This window comes from Pristis pectinata, chromosome 2, assembly GCF_009764475.1.
Source record: "Pristis pectinata isolate sPriPec2 chromosome 2, sPriPec2.1.pri, whole genome shotgun sequence".
Classification (NCBI taxonomy): domain Eukaryota; kingdom Metazoa; phylum Chordata; class Chondrichthyes; order Rhinopristiformes; family Pristidae; genus Pristis; species Pristis pectinata.
Window position 1 is genome coordinate 32,116,641 of NC_067406.1, and position 19,388 is coordinate 32,136,028.

General features: G+C 39.0%; 1 protein-coding gene across 1 annotated transcript; it reads right to left on the reverse strand.

Annotated features, from left to right (window-relative positions):
- Nucleotides 1-1,050: 1,050 nt before the first annotated feature.
- Nucleotides 1,051-13,560, reverse strand: rx3 (retinal homeobox gene 3). Its single transcript, XM_052045123.1, has 3 exons — nt 12,833-13,560; nt 12,220-12,461; nt 1,051-1,860 (listed from the first exon to the last, which is right to left on the reverse strand). The coding sequence occupies exons 1-3, from the start codon at nt 13,101-13,103 to the stop codon at nt 1,408-1,410; spliced, it is 966 nt and encodes a 321-aa protein (XP_051901083.1). The 5' UTR covers nt 13,104-13,560; the 3' UTR covers nt 1,051-1,407.
- Nucleotides 13,561-19,388: the final 5,828 nt, after the last annotated feature.

Here is a 19,388-nt window from a genome sequence, read left to right on the forward strand (position 1 = left end):
TTGAGCCTTTATTCACTGGAGATAGAGGAGAGGCAATCTTATTGAAACCAGTAGGATTCTGAGGGGTCTTCATAAGAAGCAGGCTGAAAGATGTTTTCTCTTGTGGAGGAATCAAGACCTGGGCATAGGTCAGAAATAAGAGGTTGTTCATTTAAAATGTGAATGAAGAAGAATTTCTTCTCTCAAAGGGTCAAGAATCTAAGAATTATCTACCCTATACAGCTATGGAGACTGAATCATTGAATATGTTCAAGGTCAAGATAAACTTTGACTCCCCTGAAATTCAAATATCTATCTCAATGACTCTGTCTCCACAAGGTCAAGCTAGATTTTTGGACAATTTGAAAGTCAAAATTTATGTGCAACAGCCAAGAAAGTGGAATTGAGGCCAATATCAGATCAGCCATAATCTTACTGAGCAACAGACCAAGCTTCAGGGCTACTCCTGCTCCTATTCTGCATGCACAGATATTCCCCAAGTGCTACTGATCCATACTCTCACTTCTGTGCTTGATCAGTTCATCAGTAATAGGATAGCACATACCTCAGTTCTATAGCAGTAGTCCTGGCACTCCTGGTTTAAAAAGCAAATGGTAATCCAATGATCAATGATGGAAAATGCATGTGTTGAGAAGATGTCAATTTATGACCCTCTGACAGTGTCTGGAATTTCTTAATGGACACTTGATCTCAGTTTCATTCCTTCAAGAGAGGAATGAAGAGGGAAGCAGAGGTAAAGCAATGTTACAAAAAGAAATGCACCCTTTAACAGTTAGAAATACTTCAATTCCATTATTACTCATGTAGATTTTTTTCTGAAAATGACCTGCTTGAAAGAATAACTTCATAGGTTCAGCAAGACACTGAGAGAGCAAGGCCGTCCTTTACCTTTGGCACAAGAAGTCAGGAAGTCAAAAATCTAACAAAATTGAAGGCATGAAGTACTTCTATATTTTTCCCCAAAATTTAAAACTTTAATGTTCTATTTTTAATAAAGGTTCCATTCACTGGCAGAAAATTTATTTTGCTAAAATGTTTGGTCAAGTTTTCTTTGTTATTTCTTAATCTTTCTACAATCAAATGCACATTTTACAGGGTATTGATATAAAATGTACAAAAATATTAAAATTGGTTTAAACCATTAATTTGTGACATCTAGCATTCACTTAGGAAACTACAGACCATAAGAAACACAAAATTATTGCATCTACAGCAAATACACAATTAACAACAAATATACAAAAATAAAAACAAATTAAAGTTCCTGGGAATAATACACAAAGATTCTGCTTCTTTGACATTTAATAACACCTTTTTACATCCCAATTTTAAAGTTCTAATCAGCATTTTAAACAATTATAAAGGATTATTAAAAGACATCTCTGTTCATCATCTCTGCCACCTCCCTCAGATAGTCTGCCAACTTTTCCCAATGAATTGGATGTGTTCTTTGGCTTTCATTCTTAGGGAAGCTATACTGGAGTTTCTCTGTTCTGCTTCTTCCAGAGGAAATTTGTCCACATAAGGGGTCCCACATTGAAAGGTTGAGGGAGTGATGCCACCCATTGGTTGCAGGGTGTGGCTTAAGGCTGGGGAATTTAGGAAAGGTGGAGGAGTATAGCTGCTCTGCAAGCCCTGTGTTGTGGTGGTCATGAAACCTGGCAGGTTCTGTAATGCAGTTGTGCTGGATATTGGTGAAGTGAGCCATGGATCCATTGATAAGTTACTGTTCAGAGTGCCCATGGCTGAAGACTGTGATGTTCTATTGAAGGAAAGCATGGGTGAATCCTGCAATTTCATCGCACTAGTTTCCAACTTTTCTTGCCGCCTCCATTTGGCTCTTCTATTTTGAAACCACACCTGAAATAAAAGAGCATATTAGTTTGACATTTATGTAAAATTCATACTGATCATTCCATCAATTTTTTATTTGACATGGAACAGTTGACTGTTGAAGAGTGTGCTTCCCAGCTGATAATTCCACTTTTTTTCCAGGCTCAATCTTTTGTTTAATTGCTGTCTATGATCAATTAATTCAGTATAGGCTTTTGGGAGAAATGGAATTTGAATAAAAGTAATTCCCATGGTTACAGCAGAGTGACGTGTACAGCTAAGCATATTTTCAGCAAACAATTCTACGAGATGGAGTTGAAATCAGATACATAATAGCAAGAACTCAACACACTGACTCCCAGACTAGAATGTGTGACAGACCAATAATGAATTGTTTCTATTGTTCCTGATTTCTCATTTACTCATTGTTTCTTGCTCCCATTTCCTCCATGGCTAATGAACAAAATTCAAAAATGAAACAGTGAAGGTGATGCACAGCTGAATGGTGAATTAAATTATGTATTTCAAATAATATGTGGATAGAAAAGGTTTAAAGGGATATGGGCCAAACACAGGCAAATAGAACTAGCTTGGATGGGAATCTGTGTGGACCAGTTGGCCCGAGGGGTCTGTTTCCATGCTGTATGACTCTGACTCTATTTCAAAAATGGAATAAGCAAGAGTGGAGTCAAATTCAAGAATTTTGCAGAATGGTTGTACCATAACCCCTTTGTATATATCAAGACTTTTTAATTTTAAAAAGGAGCAACATTTGAGCAGAGAAATATTCCAAAGTCTCCCCTGGAACCACATACAAATAGTCCCTGCAATATAGTCCCAGGTGTACAATGTGTGTGTACATTAGGAACACATCCTTAAACTGCATTTAATTTTATTTTTAATTATATTTCAATCCTTTTTAAAAACCCTCTTCTCTTAGTTTGACAAAGAATAAAGCAAATTTTTCTGAAGCATGTGCTTGGTCTGAGTTCTTAACCATTTCAGCTTTTCCTTGTCCTTCCTGTAGCCATGCAGAAGTGACATACTAGATATGACTTGTGTTGATGCAGATGGAGAGAATTTCTATGCAATTGAACAACTGAGAAGGTTCCATCCTGGTAGTACTGCATGACTTTGCTTCAAATTATTTCAATTGGTGGGGAACTGCGACCGAACTTGTTCAAATAGACATCCAGGAAAGTTTTGAAGTTATCAGTGGTGCAGTTAGCATTCTCAAATGGTTTAAATAATCTCTGGGCAGATTTAGAAATTTTCCAGGAGGTTTCACCTGAACTTATTTTGTGAGCTAGCTTTGACGTTAGTGGTAAACTAAAAACGATGTGCAACTGCAGCCCACACCCCCTCACGTGGTCTCACACTGCTCCCTTGTTGACTCAGGCCAGGGGCCAGGAGCTGACATTTGACTGGTTTGAATTTCTGTTAAGTGAACAAGCATTGTAATAATGCATTTAAGTACACATGCGCTGCTGTGTTATATTTTATTTATTAAAATCTTTTTTTGCATAAATTTAACTTGGAACAGTACAAATCCATCAACCTCTGTTCAAAAATGGAACCAGGAGCTAACTGGTATTAGGAGGCAGCGGCAACAACAATTTGAAAGGGAAAATCTTGCCTGAGGAGCCTCATTTAGGTCTTGAGGTGAGAAACTGATACATAGGGACACTCAAGTTAAACAAAGCAGCCCAAACAATAGAGTCAGAGTAATACAGCATGGATACAGGCCCTTCAGCCCAACAAGTCCATGCCAACCATGGTGCCCACTCATCTAGTCCCAATTTCCTGCATTCTGCTCATATCCCACTAAGCCCCACCCCAGCTTGTACCTATCCAAGTGCTTCTTAAATGGTACTATTGTACCTGCCTCATCCACTTCCTCTGGCAGCTTGTTCCATCTGCAAATAGACAATGCAGCTGAAATTGAAATTCCATATGGACAAGTATTCATTGCTGCATTTGGAAAAAAAATGGATACCATAACCAATCCTTCGATTGTATAGAAATAGATAAAGACAACGTTTAAGGAGATTAGTAACTGTTTTATTTATTTCTGAAATATGGAAGTCACCAACAATGGTAGTACTTACTGTCCCTCCCCAATTACCACCAGATTGAGTGACAATTGGAAGGTGATTAAGTCAACCACATTCATTGCTCTGGTGTCATGTACAAGTTGGTCAAGGTAAGGAGGACAGAAAACCTTCCCTGAAGAATCTTAGCAAGCCAGGTGGATTTGTGTAAGTTTCATATTTCCCCATTGCTGATGTTCAATTTATGAAATTTAACAATTCATATTTAATTTCTCCATCTGCTGGGATCACATTTAAACATGCTTCCTGTCTGTCTGCTAGCCTAGTTCTTTAACTATTATGTTACCAGACCCGTTAATTCATTGGCTACAAATGAAGTATAAAGTATAAAGTAGTGGAAGTATAAACTGCTTACACTAATTTTTCTTGCATCTTTTAGATGCAAGAGTATTGATGAACTTGATACTTCATCAACCAAATTATTGCCACAGTAATAAATACAGAATGCTTAATTATCCTTAGTAACAATAGATTGACTATTGCTATTTTAGTCTGACATCTTCTCAGTATACAGTAAATCAGCAGGTACCCTGACTACACTGGCCTCAAATGTTCAGACAAAAAGGTATAATATAAACACTTAAGTCATAGAATATATGCAGAGAAACACTAATAGGTTTATTAAGGGATTATTAAGGGAGGGTCACTCCAGTGGGGCTGTCCCTCCGGCCCTCCAGCCACTGGTGGCACTGTGGGGTCCTCCGGCATTGCGTGGGTGCAGGTTTTCTGCGCAGGTGTAGTGACACTACCACCCATTTTTTTTGGGTGGCACGGTAGCGTAGTGGTTAGCGTGACGCTATTACAGCGCTAGCAATCGGGGTTCATTTCCCATCGCTGTAATGAGTTTGTACGTTCTCCTGTGTCTGCATGGGTTTCCTCCCACATTCCAAAGACATACGGGTAGTTTAATTTGGGTTTAAAATGGGCGGCGCGGACTCGTTGGGCCAGAAGGGCCTGTTACCATGCGGTAAATAAAATTTAAAAACACCATATTTAAATATAACCACTTTTAAAATCATAAATTAAGTACACAATGAATATAATTTACTATTGATATGGTTAATCCAGGGCATCACTTCAAGGCATTCCAGAACACAATTGCTGGGGGATATATGGATCAAATATGAGGAAGAACTGAAAGGAGAATGGACACAGAATAGTATGATAGTAGAGGCCAAGTTCTTTGGCTCATGAGGTAATTTTACCATATAGTTTAAAACCTATTCTTATTGTAAATGGCTGAGATAAGATAATTAAATGATTTTCCTTATCTTCATTCTGGTCTTCTATTGGCATGGTATAATTGTACATAACACCTTTGTGACTTCTTTTCATTTATTCAAGGATAGTTTTATGAGAGAACGCATGAGAGAGACAATCAGCCACAGACAGGAGCATTTCAAAGACCTCCTCAGTGAAGGTTGTGCCCTTGATGGGAATGTCCTTGACTTCATCCCACTATCCAGTCTAATCTCACTGTCACCTCAGAAGTTGAAAAGGCCATGTGTCAACTGAAAAACAACAAAGCCTCTGGAGTCGATGACATCACTGCTAAGTTTTAAAATGGTGGAGAGGAATTTCAAACAAATTCACAGCTCCTTCTCTGACATCTCAGAAGAGGAGGGTATGCTAAAAGACTCCAGAAACATTGTAATCACGACCAAGAGAGAAATCTCATTGTAGTAACTTAGAGGTTTCACCACAGGCTGACAAAGGGAAAGTCATTGCCAGGATCCACTGCAACTGCGTCCTCCCATTGGCTGAAGTAACTGCTTCCCAATTTACAATGTGGATTCCATCCACCTTGAGACTATTATTATGATCTACACCACAAAAAGTTCAGGGAGCAGCATCAGTCACCATAAAAAGACACTTTTGACCTTATAAATGACACTTTTACTTTGTTCACTGAGATGAACCATGCAGAATCATTCTCAGATTTGGCTTCCTCAGAAATTGGCCTCCATTCCACATCTGCTTCAGGGTGCCATGTAACGTGACTTTAACCAATCCCAGTGCAGACTGGAGTCAAGCAAGGCCACATTACTCAACCTTTTTCCCTCAGAATACTTCATTTCCAACAGGCTACCAGTGGGAATGACATGTGGGAGACTATTCCTTGCTGAGGTTCTAGAAACAAAGTCATTCCAACTTCAGCCTTCAAGCAGATGCAGATAATGTTTGCATTTGTGCACATTCAATATTTGAGCTTCAAGTCATCATCGAATTGTTCACTGGGCCTTACCCTGAAATTGAAAGATCCTTACTTATCTGCTCCACTGTATAACACAACCCTCTGGCAAATACATGTCTAAGACCCTGGGAAATAAAAACCCCTTTCCACCTCTCAAAGGTGCTAGATGCAGGTGATGAAATTCAGTGTGCCTTCAAAACCTTTGCCATCTGAGGAACAAAGAAGTCAAAGATCAAGACCTCAACCCCACACAAAGCTCATGATCTATCAAGCAGCAGTGTTGCATGCCCTTTTGTGTGCTTCAGAGACATATTACCGACAGCAGAACCTCAAAAGCACCAATGCTCTCTGCAAAATCCTCCAGATTTATTGGTGGAATGGACAAACCAATATCAATGCCCTCTCCCAGTCCAATATCTCCAGTATTAAAGCTTTAACTACCTTCAGCAAGCTCCAAATGGCAGCCACATCACTTGTATGCCTAACACTAGCAAAGGCACTCCAATGCAAGCTCTATCACAGAAAGATTTCCAGGAGGAAAGAACACAAGAAAATGGGAGCAGGAGTAGGCCACTCAACCCCTCAAGCCTGCCCTGCCATTCAATATGATCATAGCTGACTTATGCTGGCCTCAGCTCCTCTTCTATGCCAGTTCCCCATAACCCTTAATTCCTTGATCTTTCAGATATTTATATCTCCACTTTAAGTACACCTAATTATTTGGCCTCCACCACCCTTGGGGGCTGAGAATTCCAGAAATTCACGACTCTGAGAGAAGTTTCTATACATTGAATTCTCCCACTTTAAGTAATCGCCACCCCCTTCCCCACAAGACTCCCCCCCCCCCCAGCCATGCTTCTTCCCTTTCTTAGCCTTTTTATTCCCCTCCCTTACCTTTGACCCATTCCCCGGTGGATCTGCTCTCCCCTCCTCTCCCACACCTGCCTATCACTATCTCTTACCTGCATCTACCTATCACCACCCTGTGCCCACCCCACCTCCCCTCTTTTGTTCACCTATCACTGCTCTGCTTTTCCCTCCTATATACTGGGCTTCCCCTTTTCTTATCTTCGGTCCTGAAGAAGAGTCCAGACCCAAAATATTGACTGCCTGCTTTCCTCCATGGATGCTGCCTGGCCTGCTGAGTTCCTCCAGCATCGTGTTTTTCATCTACATTCCAGCATCTGTAGTCCTTTGTTTCTCTTTTTCTATACACCTTGGTGATAAGTGACCAGCCCCCTATTTTGTAGATGCATGTTCCCTTCTTTGTGTCTCTCCCACTAGTGGAAACATCAACATCTAGCTGGTCAAGCCCCCCTTAGGTTTTTATATGTTTGACTAGCAGGTTTCAAGGTGGTTCTGAAACCTCCTTAAGAAAATTTAACATTCTCAGCAACTCCAAAGAATCCTGGTCATGTGATCACTCAAATTAGAGAAGGAGCATCCAGGATGGCACCGAGTACCTAAAGCCTCTTTGTTGCCAGCATGTAGAAGCCCAGCAAAAACCACAGAAGGAACAACTTCCAAACTACTTGCCCACATTGTTAAGCACCTCCTGATCCACCTACAGCAGAGTCTGTGGATCACACATTGACCCCATCAACCTCCTCAGAACCCAAGAAGCAAATCACCCTCAACCCCAAGGGACTACCCAAAAAATACCTTACTGGCTTGACACCTTAATACCTAATGGGTACAAAAAGGTTTGCTGACCTTTAGGTGTGGAATTGAAACTTGGGCACAAATTAGTGAGGGAGATAATTAATTTGTGCATTTATTTTATAATGTGTGCTTCATTAGAATCACTGTTTGCCAAGAAAGTTTTATTATTCAGTTAATTAAGACCTCACAATGACAACTTTTTGTAATAGGGATTAGTGTTAAATTTCTCAAATTTTTCAAAGAGTGTAGAATTATCACCATGAAAATGGTCCAGAATTTTCTGGAATGGAACTTCTCGTGGCATTATCTGCTTGTAATGTTTGCTTTGCTCTTCAAATAAAAAACCTTGTCTGGAAATTTGCTGGAATTCCAGGTGATAACTGAAGATCTGGGACCTTAATAACAAGACTTTGCGTCCAGATAGAATGCTTGCTATGATGCATCACAGCTTGGTATGGCAACTGCTCTGCCCCAGACCACACGAAACTGCAGAGAGTTGTGGACACAGCTCAGCACATCATGGAAACCAGCCTCCCTTCCAGAGACTCTGTCTACACTTCTTGCTGCCTCAGAAAAGCAGCCAACATAATCAAACACCCCACCCAACCCAGACATTTACTCTTTTCCCTCCTTCCATCGGGCAGAAGGTACAAAAGCCTGAAAGCACATACCACCAGGCTCAAGGACAGCTTCTATCCCACTGTTATAACACTATTGAATGGTCCCCTTGTATGAAAAGATGGAATCTTGACCTCACAATCAACCTTGTCATGGCCTTGCACCTTATTGTCTGCCTGCACTGCACTCTGTAACTGTAACTTTATTCTGCATTGTTATTGTTTTCCCTTGTACTACCACAATATACTGTGGTGATGAAATGATCTGTATGGATGCCATGCAAATCAAGTTTTTCACTGCATCTCTATACATGTGACAATAATAAACAGATTTAGAATTTAGAAATCTAGAAATCATCTTTTTAAGGATGGACAAAGAAATAGAGAAATGGCAGATGAGAAAGTGGGGTAAATTAGTGCCAGATCAGATGCAAAGCAACTGAAGGAGCTAAAGAATGGATTATTAGGGGAAAAAAGGGCAAGCAAAAAAATTTGCATCAAGAACATTTGGTTCTTGAACTAACTGGCACAACCCTCATCACTGCAGTGGAACAACACTATGACCACTTTGATCACTTTGCACTAAAATGGATGTTGTTTTTGTTTTATTCTATTAGTGTTCTTGTAAAAATAATGGTAAATAACTTATGGTTAATTTATTTTTTCTTGTGAATACAGCTAATACGATAGTGTGTGCCTGTGATCCAGTGGAAAATTAGTCTTCATTTGCATCTGTGGATACATGTACTTGTGCATGTGACAAACTCAACTTTCACTTTAAAATTTGAATTTTCTGTAGCAAATTTTAAATCGTTTAACAACAGATGCAGCAGCTGCTTGAAGCTCAGAGAGGCTGAGCGCAAGCTGCCAAAAAAATGAAAACAAATCAAATTGCACTACAATGTGTCAAATACTAGAGGACATATCTTTACAGTGAGAGGGGGTAAGTTTAAATGGGATGTATTGGGTAATTTTTTCAAGATGCTTTTAGATAGGCACATGAATATGCAGGGAATGGAGGAAAATGGATCATGTGCAGGCAGAAAGGATTAGTTTAATTTGGCATCATGCTTGGAACAGATATTGTGGGTCAAAGGGCCTGTTCCTGTGCTATGATCTAATCCAAAACTCAGGAATCTTCTCTCTGCTGGGTTATTTTCACATTAATTATGTATCTTAATCTCATCTTTACTTCGTCAACGAACTTTGTCCTATTTAAACTCACTTTACATCCACAGACTGTAAATATTTAAATAAAAATGGTGCTAATTTCAACAAAATAATGAATGGTCACCAAACTTTAACTCTGTTCCTTGACATGTTATTTCTATTTTTTTTCCCTGAAAAAAGTGTCTTCTCCAATCGACACTCACCTCTCCATCTCCAACCACCACACACTCATATGGATGACTTTGGCACATTCTGATTAGTGAACCTGCATTGAATTTCAGCCAAAATTGGCATATTGCTAGAAAGACATTTACTATTTTTGAAACCATTCCATATAGCAGTTTATTTAAATTACAGAGAACATGTCCAGTATAATTAGCATTGCTCAATCTGCATTTACACAATCTGCCTTTAATCTGTTTGTAATGTCTGGTAAAGTTAATGAGCAAGATTTTGGATATCAAGGGAATCAAGAAATATGGGTTTAGTGCAGGAAAGTGATGCTAAAGTAAAAGATCAGCCATGATCTTAGAGAATGGCTGAGCAGGAGTGAGAGGCCAAATGACTCACTCCTGCTTTCATTTGTGTTCTTATGACGTGCCTTAAGCTTGTTCAATGTTTGTGCATTTCTTTGAAAATATAAACTAAGTACAGCAGATGGTGACAAAGACAAAATGCTTTTGTTGCCCTTTTACTCATTTTGATCCCAGCAAACAAAGCAAAAATTGAATAATGGAATTTGCATTTGTTTTGTACAACTCCAAATGGTTATGACAGAAACAAATAAAAAGTGAGATGTCGGAGCTACAAAGCTCAGATTTAACAATTGGAGGACTTTTTGTTTCATCATCATTTTAGTTTTATTGGCAGGTGAAAGTTCTCCCTTGCCTTCTAGTTCAAATTCTCTCCCCTTTGCTTTCTTGCCAAAGTTTACTTTGTAAAATATAGTTCTAGGCTAAGAGTTTATGTGGAAAAGACTTCATTTTAAATTGTTAAAATGCCTTTTCTCGAATTAAAGTCAGATATGACACACTTCAAGCTATTCGATGTGGGGGAGCAAAAATTGCCAATTGCTGCAATTATTTATTTCCTCTACAGGTGTTATTAGTTTGCCATGAAAGGGCATTGAAAAAAAAAGTACTGCAGGAAAATAAGGGACATATTAAATCGTGCGTTTTTAGGTGAAGAACGAGCCCTATTAAATAAAATAGAAACGTCCCCCCTCCAAGATTGTCAAGGCATTGTCCCCCAAATCCAAATTTCATTCCTGGATTTAAAGCAGTATAATTGTACTAATTTGTTCAATTTCGAATCCTCAAATGTCCAGGATCAAGTGGCTCTAATGATAGATAGTTTGAAAATACCTTATAAAATCAATCGTTGAATGAAAACTTAAAACGATTTTATTAAATTGTTTATGGACATGCCAATTAGTTTAATTCTGTGAAACGCTCTTTGCTAGGTACTGAATTTTCAGTGTGGAAATGTAAACCATTGATTACTTCTCGCGTTATTGGTTACAAGTAGGTTACTGACTGTAATTAGCAAAACATTCCACCCCTTATATAGGATTAAACCCCGTAATTATTTTCTACATTCTAGAATCATTGACTTTGAAGCTTAGCATATTCCATAATGACTAACAAATGTTTCAACCACACGCGATTTTAAATTTACCAATTTGTACACATTTTCCTTTACCAACTCAACATATTAAATAGGATTTTTGTTGAAGAAATTGCGTTTTAGGGGCTCTTAATGTGTGTTTCCCCCGCATTAGAGGGAATGTTATTAAGTGTTTCGTGGGAACACTTCTGGGCCGAACATAAAGCGAAAATATGAAACAAAAGCTATAGAATTGGATATAAACTGATCCAACGTGAACTTCCAATATTCTAGTCAATTTCACTGATATTCTTAAATTATAACGTCACTGTATAGGGTTCACTGATCGTTATGGGTGGGATACGTTTCATTATGATCACGAGTAATATTTAGGGTCAAACTTATACACATGGGAAACGGACTCTTCGGCCCACAGCCTTCGCGCCAGCCATCAAACGCCCACCTTTTACAAAAATAAAGGAGCATTCTTCTGCTTTGGTAAATCGTGTTTTCAATCAATGACGACCTGACGCAGCCCTCTGATTTCGGAATGTAATTAGTAAGTAAACCGCGTGCTCGATGGCAAAGATCGGTTCGTCCTTCATACCAGCGAAATTTCCTAGCAAGCCTAACGCATCCGTTGAATGCGTTGCTAATTTGTTTGGAGAGTTTACAATAAGAAGCTCGTTGACAACTTGAAAGTGTGGGCGATAGAATGAAAATGAATATTGAAAATTGAAAAGATCCAATTAAAAGAATCCTTACTATGAAAATAACAAATATATCAGTGCTTTAAAGTTCATTTTGAATTCTTACCTCACGATCTTCAAAAGGTTATAACACTAAATTTTGAAAAAGGGATCATGATATTGTCATTACAGGTACACGACGATTTAATATTGAACCCTTACTGGACAGAGGTCATGAGGTAAACTATTGATAAAATAAAAACCCTTGGTGAAGGGCCGAGGATCACAATGTGGAACGTGATCAGAACACAGAGCAAAAGAAAGTAGCAGAATCTCACCTGCACCCTAACCTCAGGTAGGTTGACCTTCATGGCCAGCTCCTCTCTGCTGTACACATCTGGGTAATGCGATTTCTCAAAGGCTCTCTCCAGCTCGTGGAGTTGGTACGTGGTGAATGTTGTTCTGTTTCTCCTGTGTTTTTTCTTGGGCTGGTCCTCATCCAATAAGTTATTCTCATGTTGCTTGGCTTTCACGATGTCTGGCCGGAGACCTTCTCCATTGCTATTCGTGCAGAAGTGCTCTGATCCGAACAGAGAGAAAAATCAATTATAGGGTTATTTATTTACTAATAACACATTTACAACCGTGACGTTGTAATAATGCATTTTATAAATACAGCAGAGATTGAAGATAAAGGAATCATTAACCGCCTCTTGTTTCACAGCATTAATTGCAGTTTTAAAAAGTAAACAAAAAAGTGAACTTTTGCTCCCAAATAAAATTTTCATTGCTTCGAAGTAATCATACCATTCGACGAGTTTTACCCAAATATGAATTTAATTGTTATACTGTATTTATATTAACATAACGTGTTGGGGCCAATGCCGTTGGTAAATTGAGCCTAATTTAATTTGAATAAAAGAGCTACGATGGGAGCAAAACACTTGTTACCGTCAAAACGTTCTGAGTTCTCTTGTTCATGCTTTAAGTTTGACGCTCTGTTGCAACAATCCCGACCAGCAGCTTTCACTTCTTCTTCTACGCTCCTGGAGTTTCTACTGGAAGGGAAAGGTAAATGCGGAACTGGGTCTTCTTTAGTAAATCCCAAAATCGCGTCTATACTGTGGACCCTGGAAGACGCGGCCCCCGCACTCCTTCCCAAGCTCCCAAATGGTGACAAACCTTCGTCCATCACGTTGCAGGCGGAGCAGAGGAAGCGCATGGATTATTGTCTGAGATAAATCGTAACTAACAGTCCTTCAGGAAATAAAAACTGGGCTTTTTATCTTCAAAATATCATTGATTCTTGCTTAATATTCCGCCACCTTTCTGCGAAGGCAATTATTGCCACTCTGTTAGTTGACTCCTTTAGCCGAGAATCTTCTAACTAGTTTATTTCTATGCGAAAATAATGGCTTAAGTACCCAAGTAACACAAGGGAAGTTAGTGAAGATCTAGGAACTGTGGTTACAGAAAGTCACTTTTGAGGATGAATCGTTGACTCTGTCACGGTTCTAGCGCGCACAGCCTTAAGAGTTTAAGTAATAACTGGCTGACATCCATTCACCAGTTCACTCCTCAAAGACCCAAGAGCTTCCTGCGAGCTGTGCACGGATTTCCAAACGGCAGAGACCGTTTTACTAAAGACTTCGAGCTCCTCGGTTGCCCGGCGTGGCGAATTCGAACTTCTTTCTTGCACTTCTGGGAAAGCCTCTGGCGAAACTGTTCCTTATAAATGTTGGACCAATCTTTGTGTATCCCCAGCTGTCGCTGGATGAAAGAATGAGGGGGTGGAGCGGCCGGGGATTAGAACAGAGTTTGTTCAAACAGAACAAGATCGGACAATTGCACATCCTCCATAAATACACAGATTATCGATGTATGGTTTATTTAAAACATAAATTATAGCTCAATCCTTTAATAAACTTAGTGGTTTTTCATTGTACAATGAAAGATGCTATGTTGTTGCATATTTACAAGGCAACTCTAAATACATGTGTTGTTGTGGCCTAGATTATTTAAGGAAGCCACAGTGAGACATCTAAAGAGTGTTAATGTGAAAGTGACTTTGTAATTATAATCAGCAGGTAACAATATGGAATTGTGAAGATTAAAAACAATAAGTCCTTCTTACACGTCCTTATTCGTCTTGTGCATTAAGGAGGTAAAATAGCTTCGGTGGGTTATGGATCCCTCTAAATTACAACAGAAATGCTAATGTATTCATGTTCAATAGTGCTATCATTAAAATTCAATGATGGGATGGTTCGCATAATTGTCAATTATCCAATAAGAGTTATGCGCGTCATAATTGTTTAGTTATTTCGTTTTTGTGTGCGTGCTTGTTCCTCCTTTTGTCTTTTCAGTCTTAACATCGAAAACTTCTGTCAGACGCAGTACAGTGGAGGGAATGGTGCCATCCAGTAATTACTCCAAATACGCATCAGCGCCTGTTGCTCGTTATAATGGCGAATTCTGTTAAGGGACCGTTGGGGAACGCATTGTAAAATGAAGAGGTGCCCTTGTGAAGCAATTACTGGGAACCGGGTCTCAAGGAGACGTTGCCAGTAATCTTCTTCAAGTGTGACATGTGTGCCAACGAGGGCTTGTTAGGTCATTTATTTGAGTCTATTGAAATGTCGAGATATTAATTAATGATTTAATGGGATTTATCGTTAATTAGTTTATCCATAAGAAGAAAACCTGGCGTCAAGATGCATTTTCCAATTAGTTTGCGCGTCCATATCCTTCCCTCGCTCTTCCTGCAAGTTCCTTTGCTGGAAAGGTTTCTCGTTTGGAGACAAATCAACGGATGGATCGATGGATTTCTTGATATGATTGTACTTCACACTAACGACGTATCCCTTCCCCACAAAATGGTGTCAGTTTATTTTCAGAATGCGAATAACAATTTATTAATTAATGTCTGTGAGAATATCACAGGACACATCCTCTGCCCTGAGTTTTAGATTTCTTGTGAAGTCGACGCTCCTGGCGAAGGAACTGAGGCTGAGCTTCAGTGGCCTATTTCACAATATGACTTTTTTTCTTTACTTAATTTGGGCGAATTTCGTGGAATATTTACCGGGACTGAAAAGAATTAATGAGTGCAACATCGTGTGTGATGTTTTATTTCACGTAAATGAAGTCAAGGAACCGATCTCCACTTGTTTGTTAATTGTTAACTATTTGCACCTCTCTGCATTTATGACAACACTTAAATTGTCTTAATATTTAAGTTACGGTATACACTGGTATCTGTCCCACTTTGTAAATAAAGCAAACAAAGGTTAAAGTGATCACTGCAATTAGAGCTAAACAGAGTGGCTGCGCCTTAAATCCAATGCCCACACGCTGCTAAGAGGCTTAAGGCATTTTCCAATTTAAGCCAGTTTAGAACGGCTGAGCGTTTCTAATGACGAGGCGGTGTTATCTTTTATTTACAATTATTCCAGAACTCGGGTTTCTCTGCACACAATTTACTGACAGTCAATGACATGTTGTCACGGTAACAGAGTGAAGTCAGGCATAAAAGGTCCAGAGATGGCTATTGTGAACAATTAAAAAGTAAGTCAATAGTGTTGGGTGAGTTGACGGTGCGCCCTCCCAGCACTCGGCTGAGTTGTATTGTCGAACCTCAATCGACATGTATATTTTGCTTGCTATCTACTTGTGCTGCTTAATGATCTTTGCGGTGTTTCGATACTCCCCATTTAGACCTGTTTGTAACTTGAGTTGAACTAGTGCAAAAACTTGGGGTAATCTTTTGCTTGGCTTAACCTATCTTTCCAATAAACACAATGGCCCCTTCCTGCATAATTTTCAATACGAAGAATAGAGCTTAATATTTAGCTTTACGGGATCACGGGCGCATTTCCTGATGGATTCAAGGTAAGGGAGCTGATAGAGGAAGGTTTGTTCCCAAAATCTCAACCAGATCTAATATGTGCCTGCCGATTAGTTGCTTTTGAGTATGAAGGGCAAATAAAAAGTTAATATCTTTCCATTTTTGTAGTCTATTGAAATGTTCGTATGTAACCCACTGAATAAATATTTCTAGAAGAATGGACTTTATTGTTTAGAGATTTTCTTACATGAACACACTACCAATTAAGGCTAATTGCGTGTCAACTTCTCTGTGTCTTTAGCTGAATGAATCGTTCGGATAAACCCGAATCAGTTCGTTCACAATCAGGGTGGTCATATGGATTTTATTGGATTTTCTTTTGTTTAGGATCCGGAGGCAGAAAAGAAAGGTGAAAAGGCAATTTTATTTACGCGCTCGATTTGTCTTAATTTGTGTTGAAAGCAGTGTTGAACTGATGGGATATTGAGATTCGGTTGCCTAACGAAAATGAAATCTATAATTCTCTGGGAGGAAAATGTTTGTATATATTTTCACTATCCCAGGCTAGTAATCTTTTTAATTTTAAATAAGAACATAGCGTGACGAGTTGATAATTCAATAACACTTCCAACTTGCATAATATTGGTTCCTGTACAATTCCCAATTTGTAATAACTTGTTGAATTCCCCCTTCAAGTGACAAGAACCGTTTGTTGCGGCGCGCTTTTCCCTTCGATCTGGGATCTGTATTCACATCCAGCCCCAACCAATAAAATGTAAAGCTCTTCCAGTGAGAGCATCGGGCATTTGGTTAAAAAGGAGCGACTTTATAAATCGCCCGGGTTAGAATACATTATTGGGGCGGAATGAAAAGAACTGTGGCGACTTGTTATTTTCTTTTGTTGAGTGTTGAAGACTGAAATGGGAATCAACGTTGTCATCCTTCAAGTTTCGAAAATATCATTCACTGCAAGTACATTACTGTAAAGTGTAACAAAATATCATTATTTGAGAAAAAAAACTACCAGTATAAAAGATTGACACTTCAAAAAGGACATTAGCAAGTTTCGTTTATTTCACATCAGTGGTTGATCTGCAATGGTGATGTTGAATCTTTAAGTGAACCATTGCAGCCCCTGAGGTAATGTGGTCTGAGGTAACACCATCTGAGGAGTAGTGAGGAAACAACCACCCATCCAAGTTGGTGATATTTGACTTGCAGAAAGTCTTGAAGGTGCCCATAGTGGTTTTCATTCAACCTTGTTGCTCTTGCTTTCCTTTCTGATTATTAGCTTAGAAGAAAATTGCTGTCAAAGTTGTCTTAGGTCCTGTGCACCTTGTAGATGGTTTATACTGCAGCAACAATGCATCAGTAGTTTAGAGGATGGATATTGATTTGGGTTCTGAATCCATTCTGGAGGACTGCAAACTTCTGGAGTGCTGCTGCAGTGCACCCATCCATGTGAGTGGTTGGCATTCTATCACACTCATGGCAAGCCTTGGAGATGGTGAATCAGCTTTTGGAAGGCTCTAGAGGTGAGTCAAATTCTCCAGCTTTAGATTTTATAGCCATTGCATTTATATGGTGTACCCATCATGTTTCACGATAGGTGAATCCATATAAATAAAACTTGATGATGAAAAATAAAATGAACCACAGTTGCTGGAAAACTTAAAAATAAAAACAGTAAATAAAGGGAATACTCAGCAGGTCAGACACCATCTGTAGAAATAGTAACAGCTAACACTTCAGACTGAAGAGTATTTGATTAATCTGAACTGTGTTTCTCTTTCTTCAGCACTTGCACTGCTTTCAGTTTTTATTACAGACTAGTAGCGAATACAATTCTTGAGATGCTAATGATGAGGGACTGAATGATCAGTAATGCCATCAATGATCAGAAGTGATAGCTGGCCCAGTTTAACATGATAGGTATGAAGTGCATCTGTTATCTGTCACCTGACCAATGTTACCTAGGTCTGTCTATTGAATGGCATAGGCTGCTTCATTATGGGAGGAAATGCGACTGCAACTATATATGGCTTGATATTTTAAAATAATTCAGTTTCATTTCTGTGAAGAATAGAGTAAAATTATTTGATAACCCTTGCATCTGAAAGTTGGATTACCTCATCTTGTAAAAGAATATTAATGTTATCCCTTATACAACTTTCTATTTAACCCATTGCATATAGATTGTCTAAGGTTATATGACAGATGTTTAGCAATTTGATTAACCTGCAATTTTAAACTTGCATCTAGTTTCAATTTCTTAAATAATATTTCACCCTGTTGAAAATTCATAGAAGGATTAAGCAGTTAAATACTGCATATATAACATGACAAACAGCAATGCCCAAATCTATACTTTGGCTGATGATTCTATGCTTTTCCAGCCACCACCTTTGATCAACCCAAACTGTTTACACCACTGACATCCCATGGTGTATGCAATGGTGTAAAATGGAGTCCAAGGTGAAATTCCAGCCCCATGTCCTCTCCTCTGTTTTTGTGAGATACAAGTTTAAAGTTGCAGCAGGTGAATCAAATTTGTTGTTTTTTTTCAATCATTTTTGTTTGTCCTTTTGATGTATTTTCTTGTTTGCTTTCTCTCACCATTTTAATGTTTTGTCTTTTCCTTTTATGTTGTAATCACTATCAGTTTCTTGTTAGTAGATAGCACAGCTAAAAAGTGGCCATTATCCTTAGATACAAAGTCCGATCTATTATATTATCTTGTATTAATAAACCAAGGCCAGAGAAAGAACATCCCCATGAATACCCCAGCCATATCTTCTTTTGACTAGACAAGACATCTCTATTAGTCACATGTACATTGAAACGCACAGTGAAATGCATCTTTTGTGTAGAGTGTTCTGGGGCAGCCTGCAAGTGTCGCCAAGCTTCTGGCGCCAACATAGCATGCCCACAACTTCTTAACCTGTATGTTTTGGGAATGTGGGAGGAAACCAGAGCACCCGGAGGAAACCCACGCAGTCACAGGGAGAAAGTACAAACTCCTTACAGACGGTGGTGGAATCGAACCTGGGTTGCTGACACTGTAATAGCATTATGCTAACCGCTACACTACCGTGCCTGCCCTTAGGAATAGTAAAGGGAAAAAAATAACTACTGGGTATTGTCTATAGGCCACTAAATAATAACATTACAGTGGCACAGGCAATAAACCAAGAAATAGATGTAGCAGAGGATGTAGAGAGATATGGATAGGATAGCATGAATTGCTGCAGTCTGTGCGGTGACGTGAATCTCTCAGGAGTGTTGAAAACCAACAATGATGATGGAACTCTGAGATATTTCCAAAATGGAAATTTACCCATTGTTGTTGGGATTCTATGAAAACCCATTCACCTGGATGGGTATTTCTGTTTAACATTCAACAATCTCACACTAGAAATGACGTACATTGTTTAGAAATTTTCAAAGATGCTTGTTGGTCATCAGTACTACGCATATTTATCTTCAGATTGAAACAGATGTGAGAGGGTTCAAACTTGTGAAAGTGACAAAGGCAGAGATGAACTGAGAGAGGGTTGGAAGTGGGTTACCTTGTAGAGATGGGAATATGTGAATTTTGTAACGGAGAGGACATGGGGCTGTAATTTCAGTTTGGGGTTACACGGGATGTCAAGGTTGTAA

Coding starts and splice junctions, on each gene's coding strand:
- rx3 (XM_052045123.1), bottom strand. CDS start 13,103: ATGCGCTTCCTCTGCTCCGCCTGCAACGTGATGGACGAAGGTTTGTCA. Junction 12,462..12,832: donor GAACTCAGAACGTTTTGACG/GTAACAAGTGTT, acceptor TGTTCGGATCAG/AGCACTTCTGCACGAATAGC. Junction 1,861..12,219: donor TACCTGAGGTTAGGGTGCAG/GTGAGATTCTGC, acceptor CTTTTATTTCAG/GTGTGGTTTCAAAATAGAAG.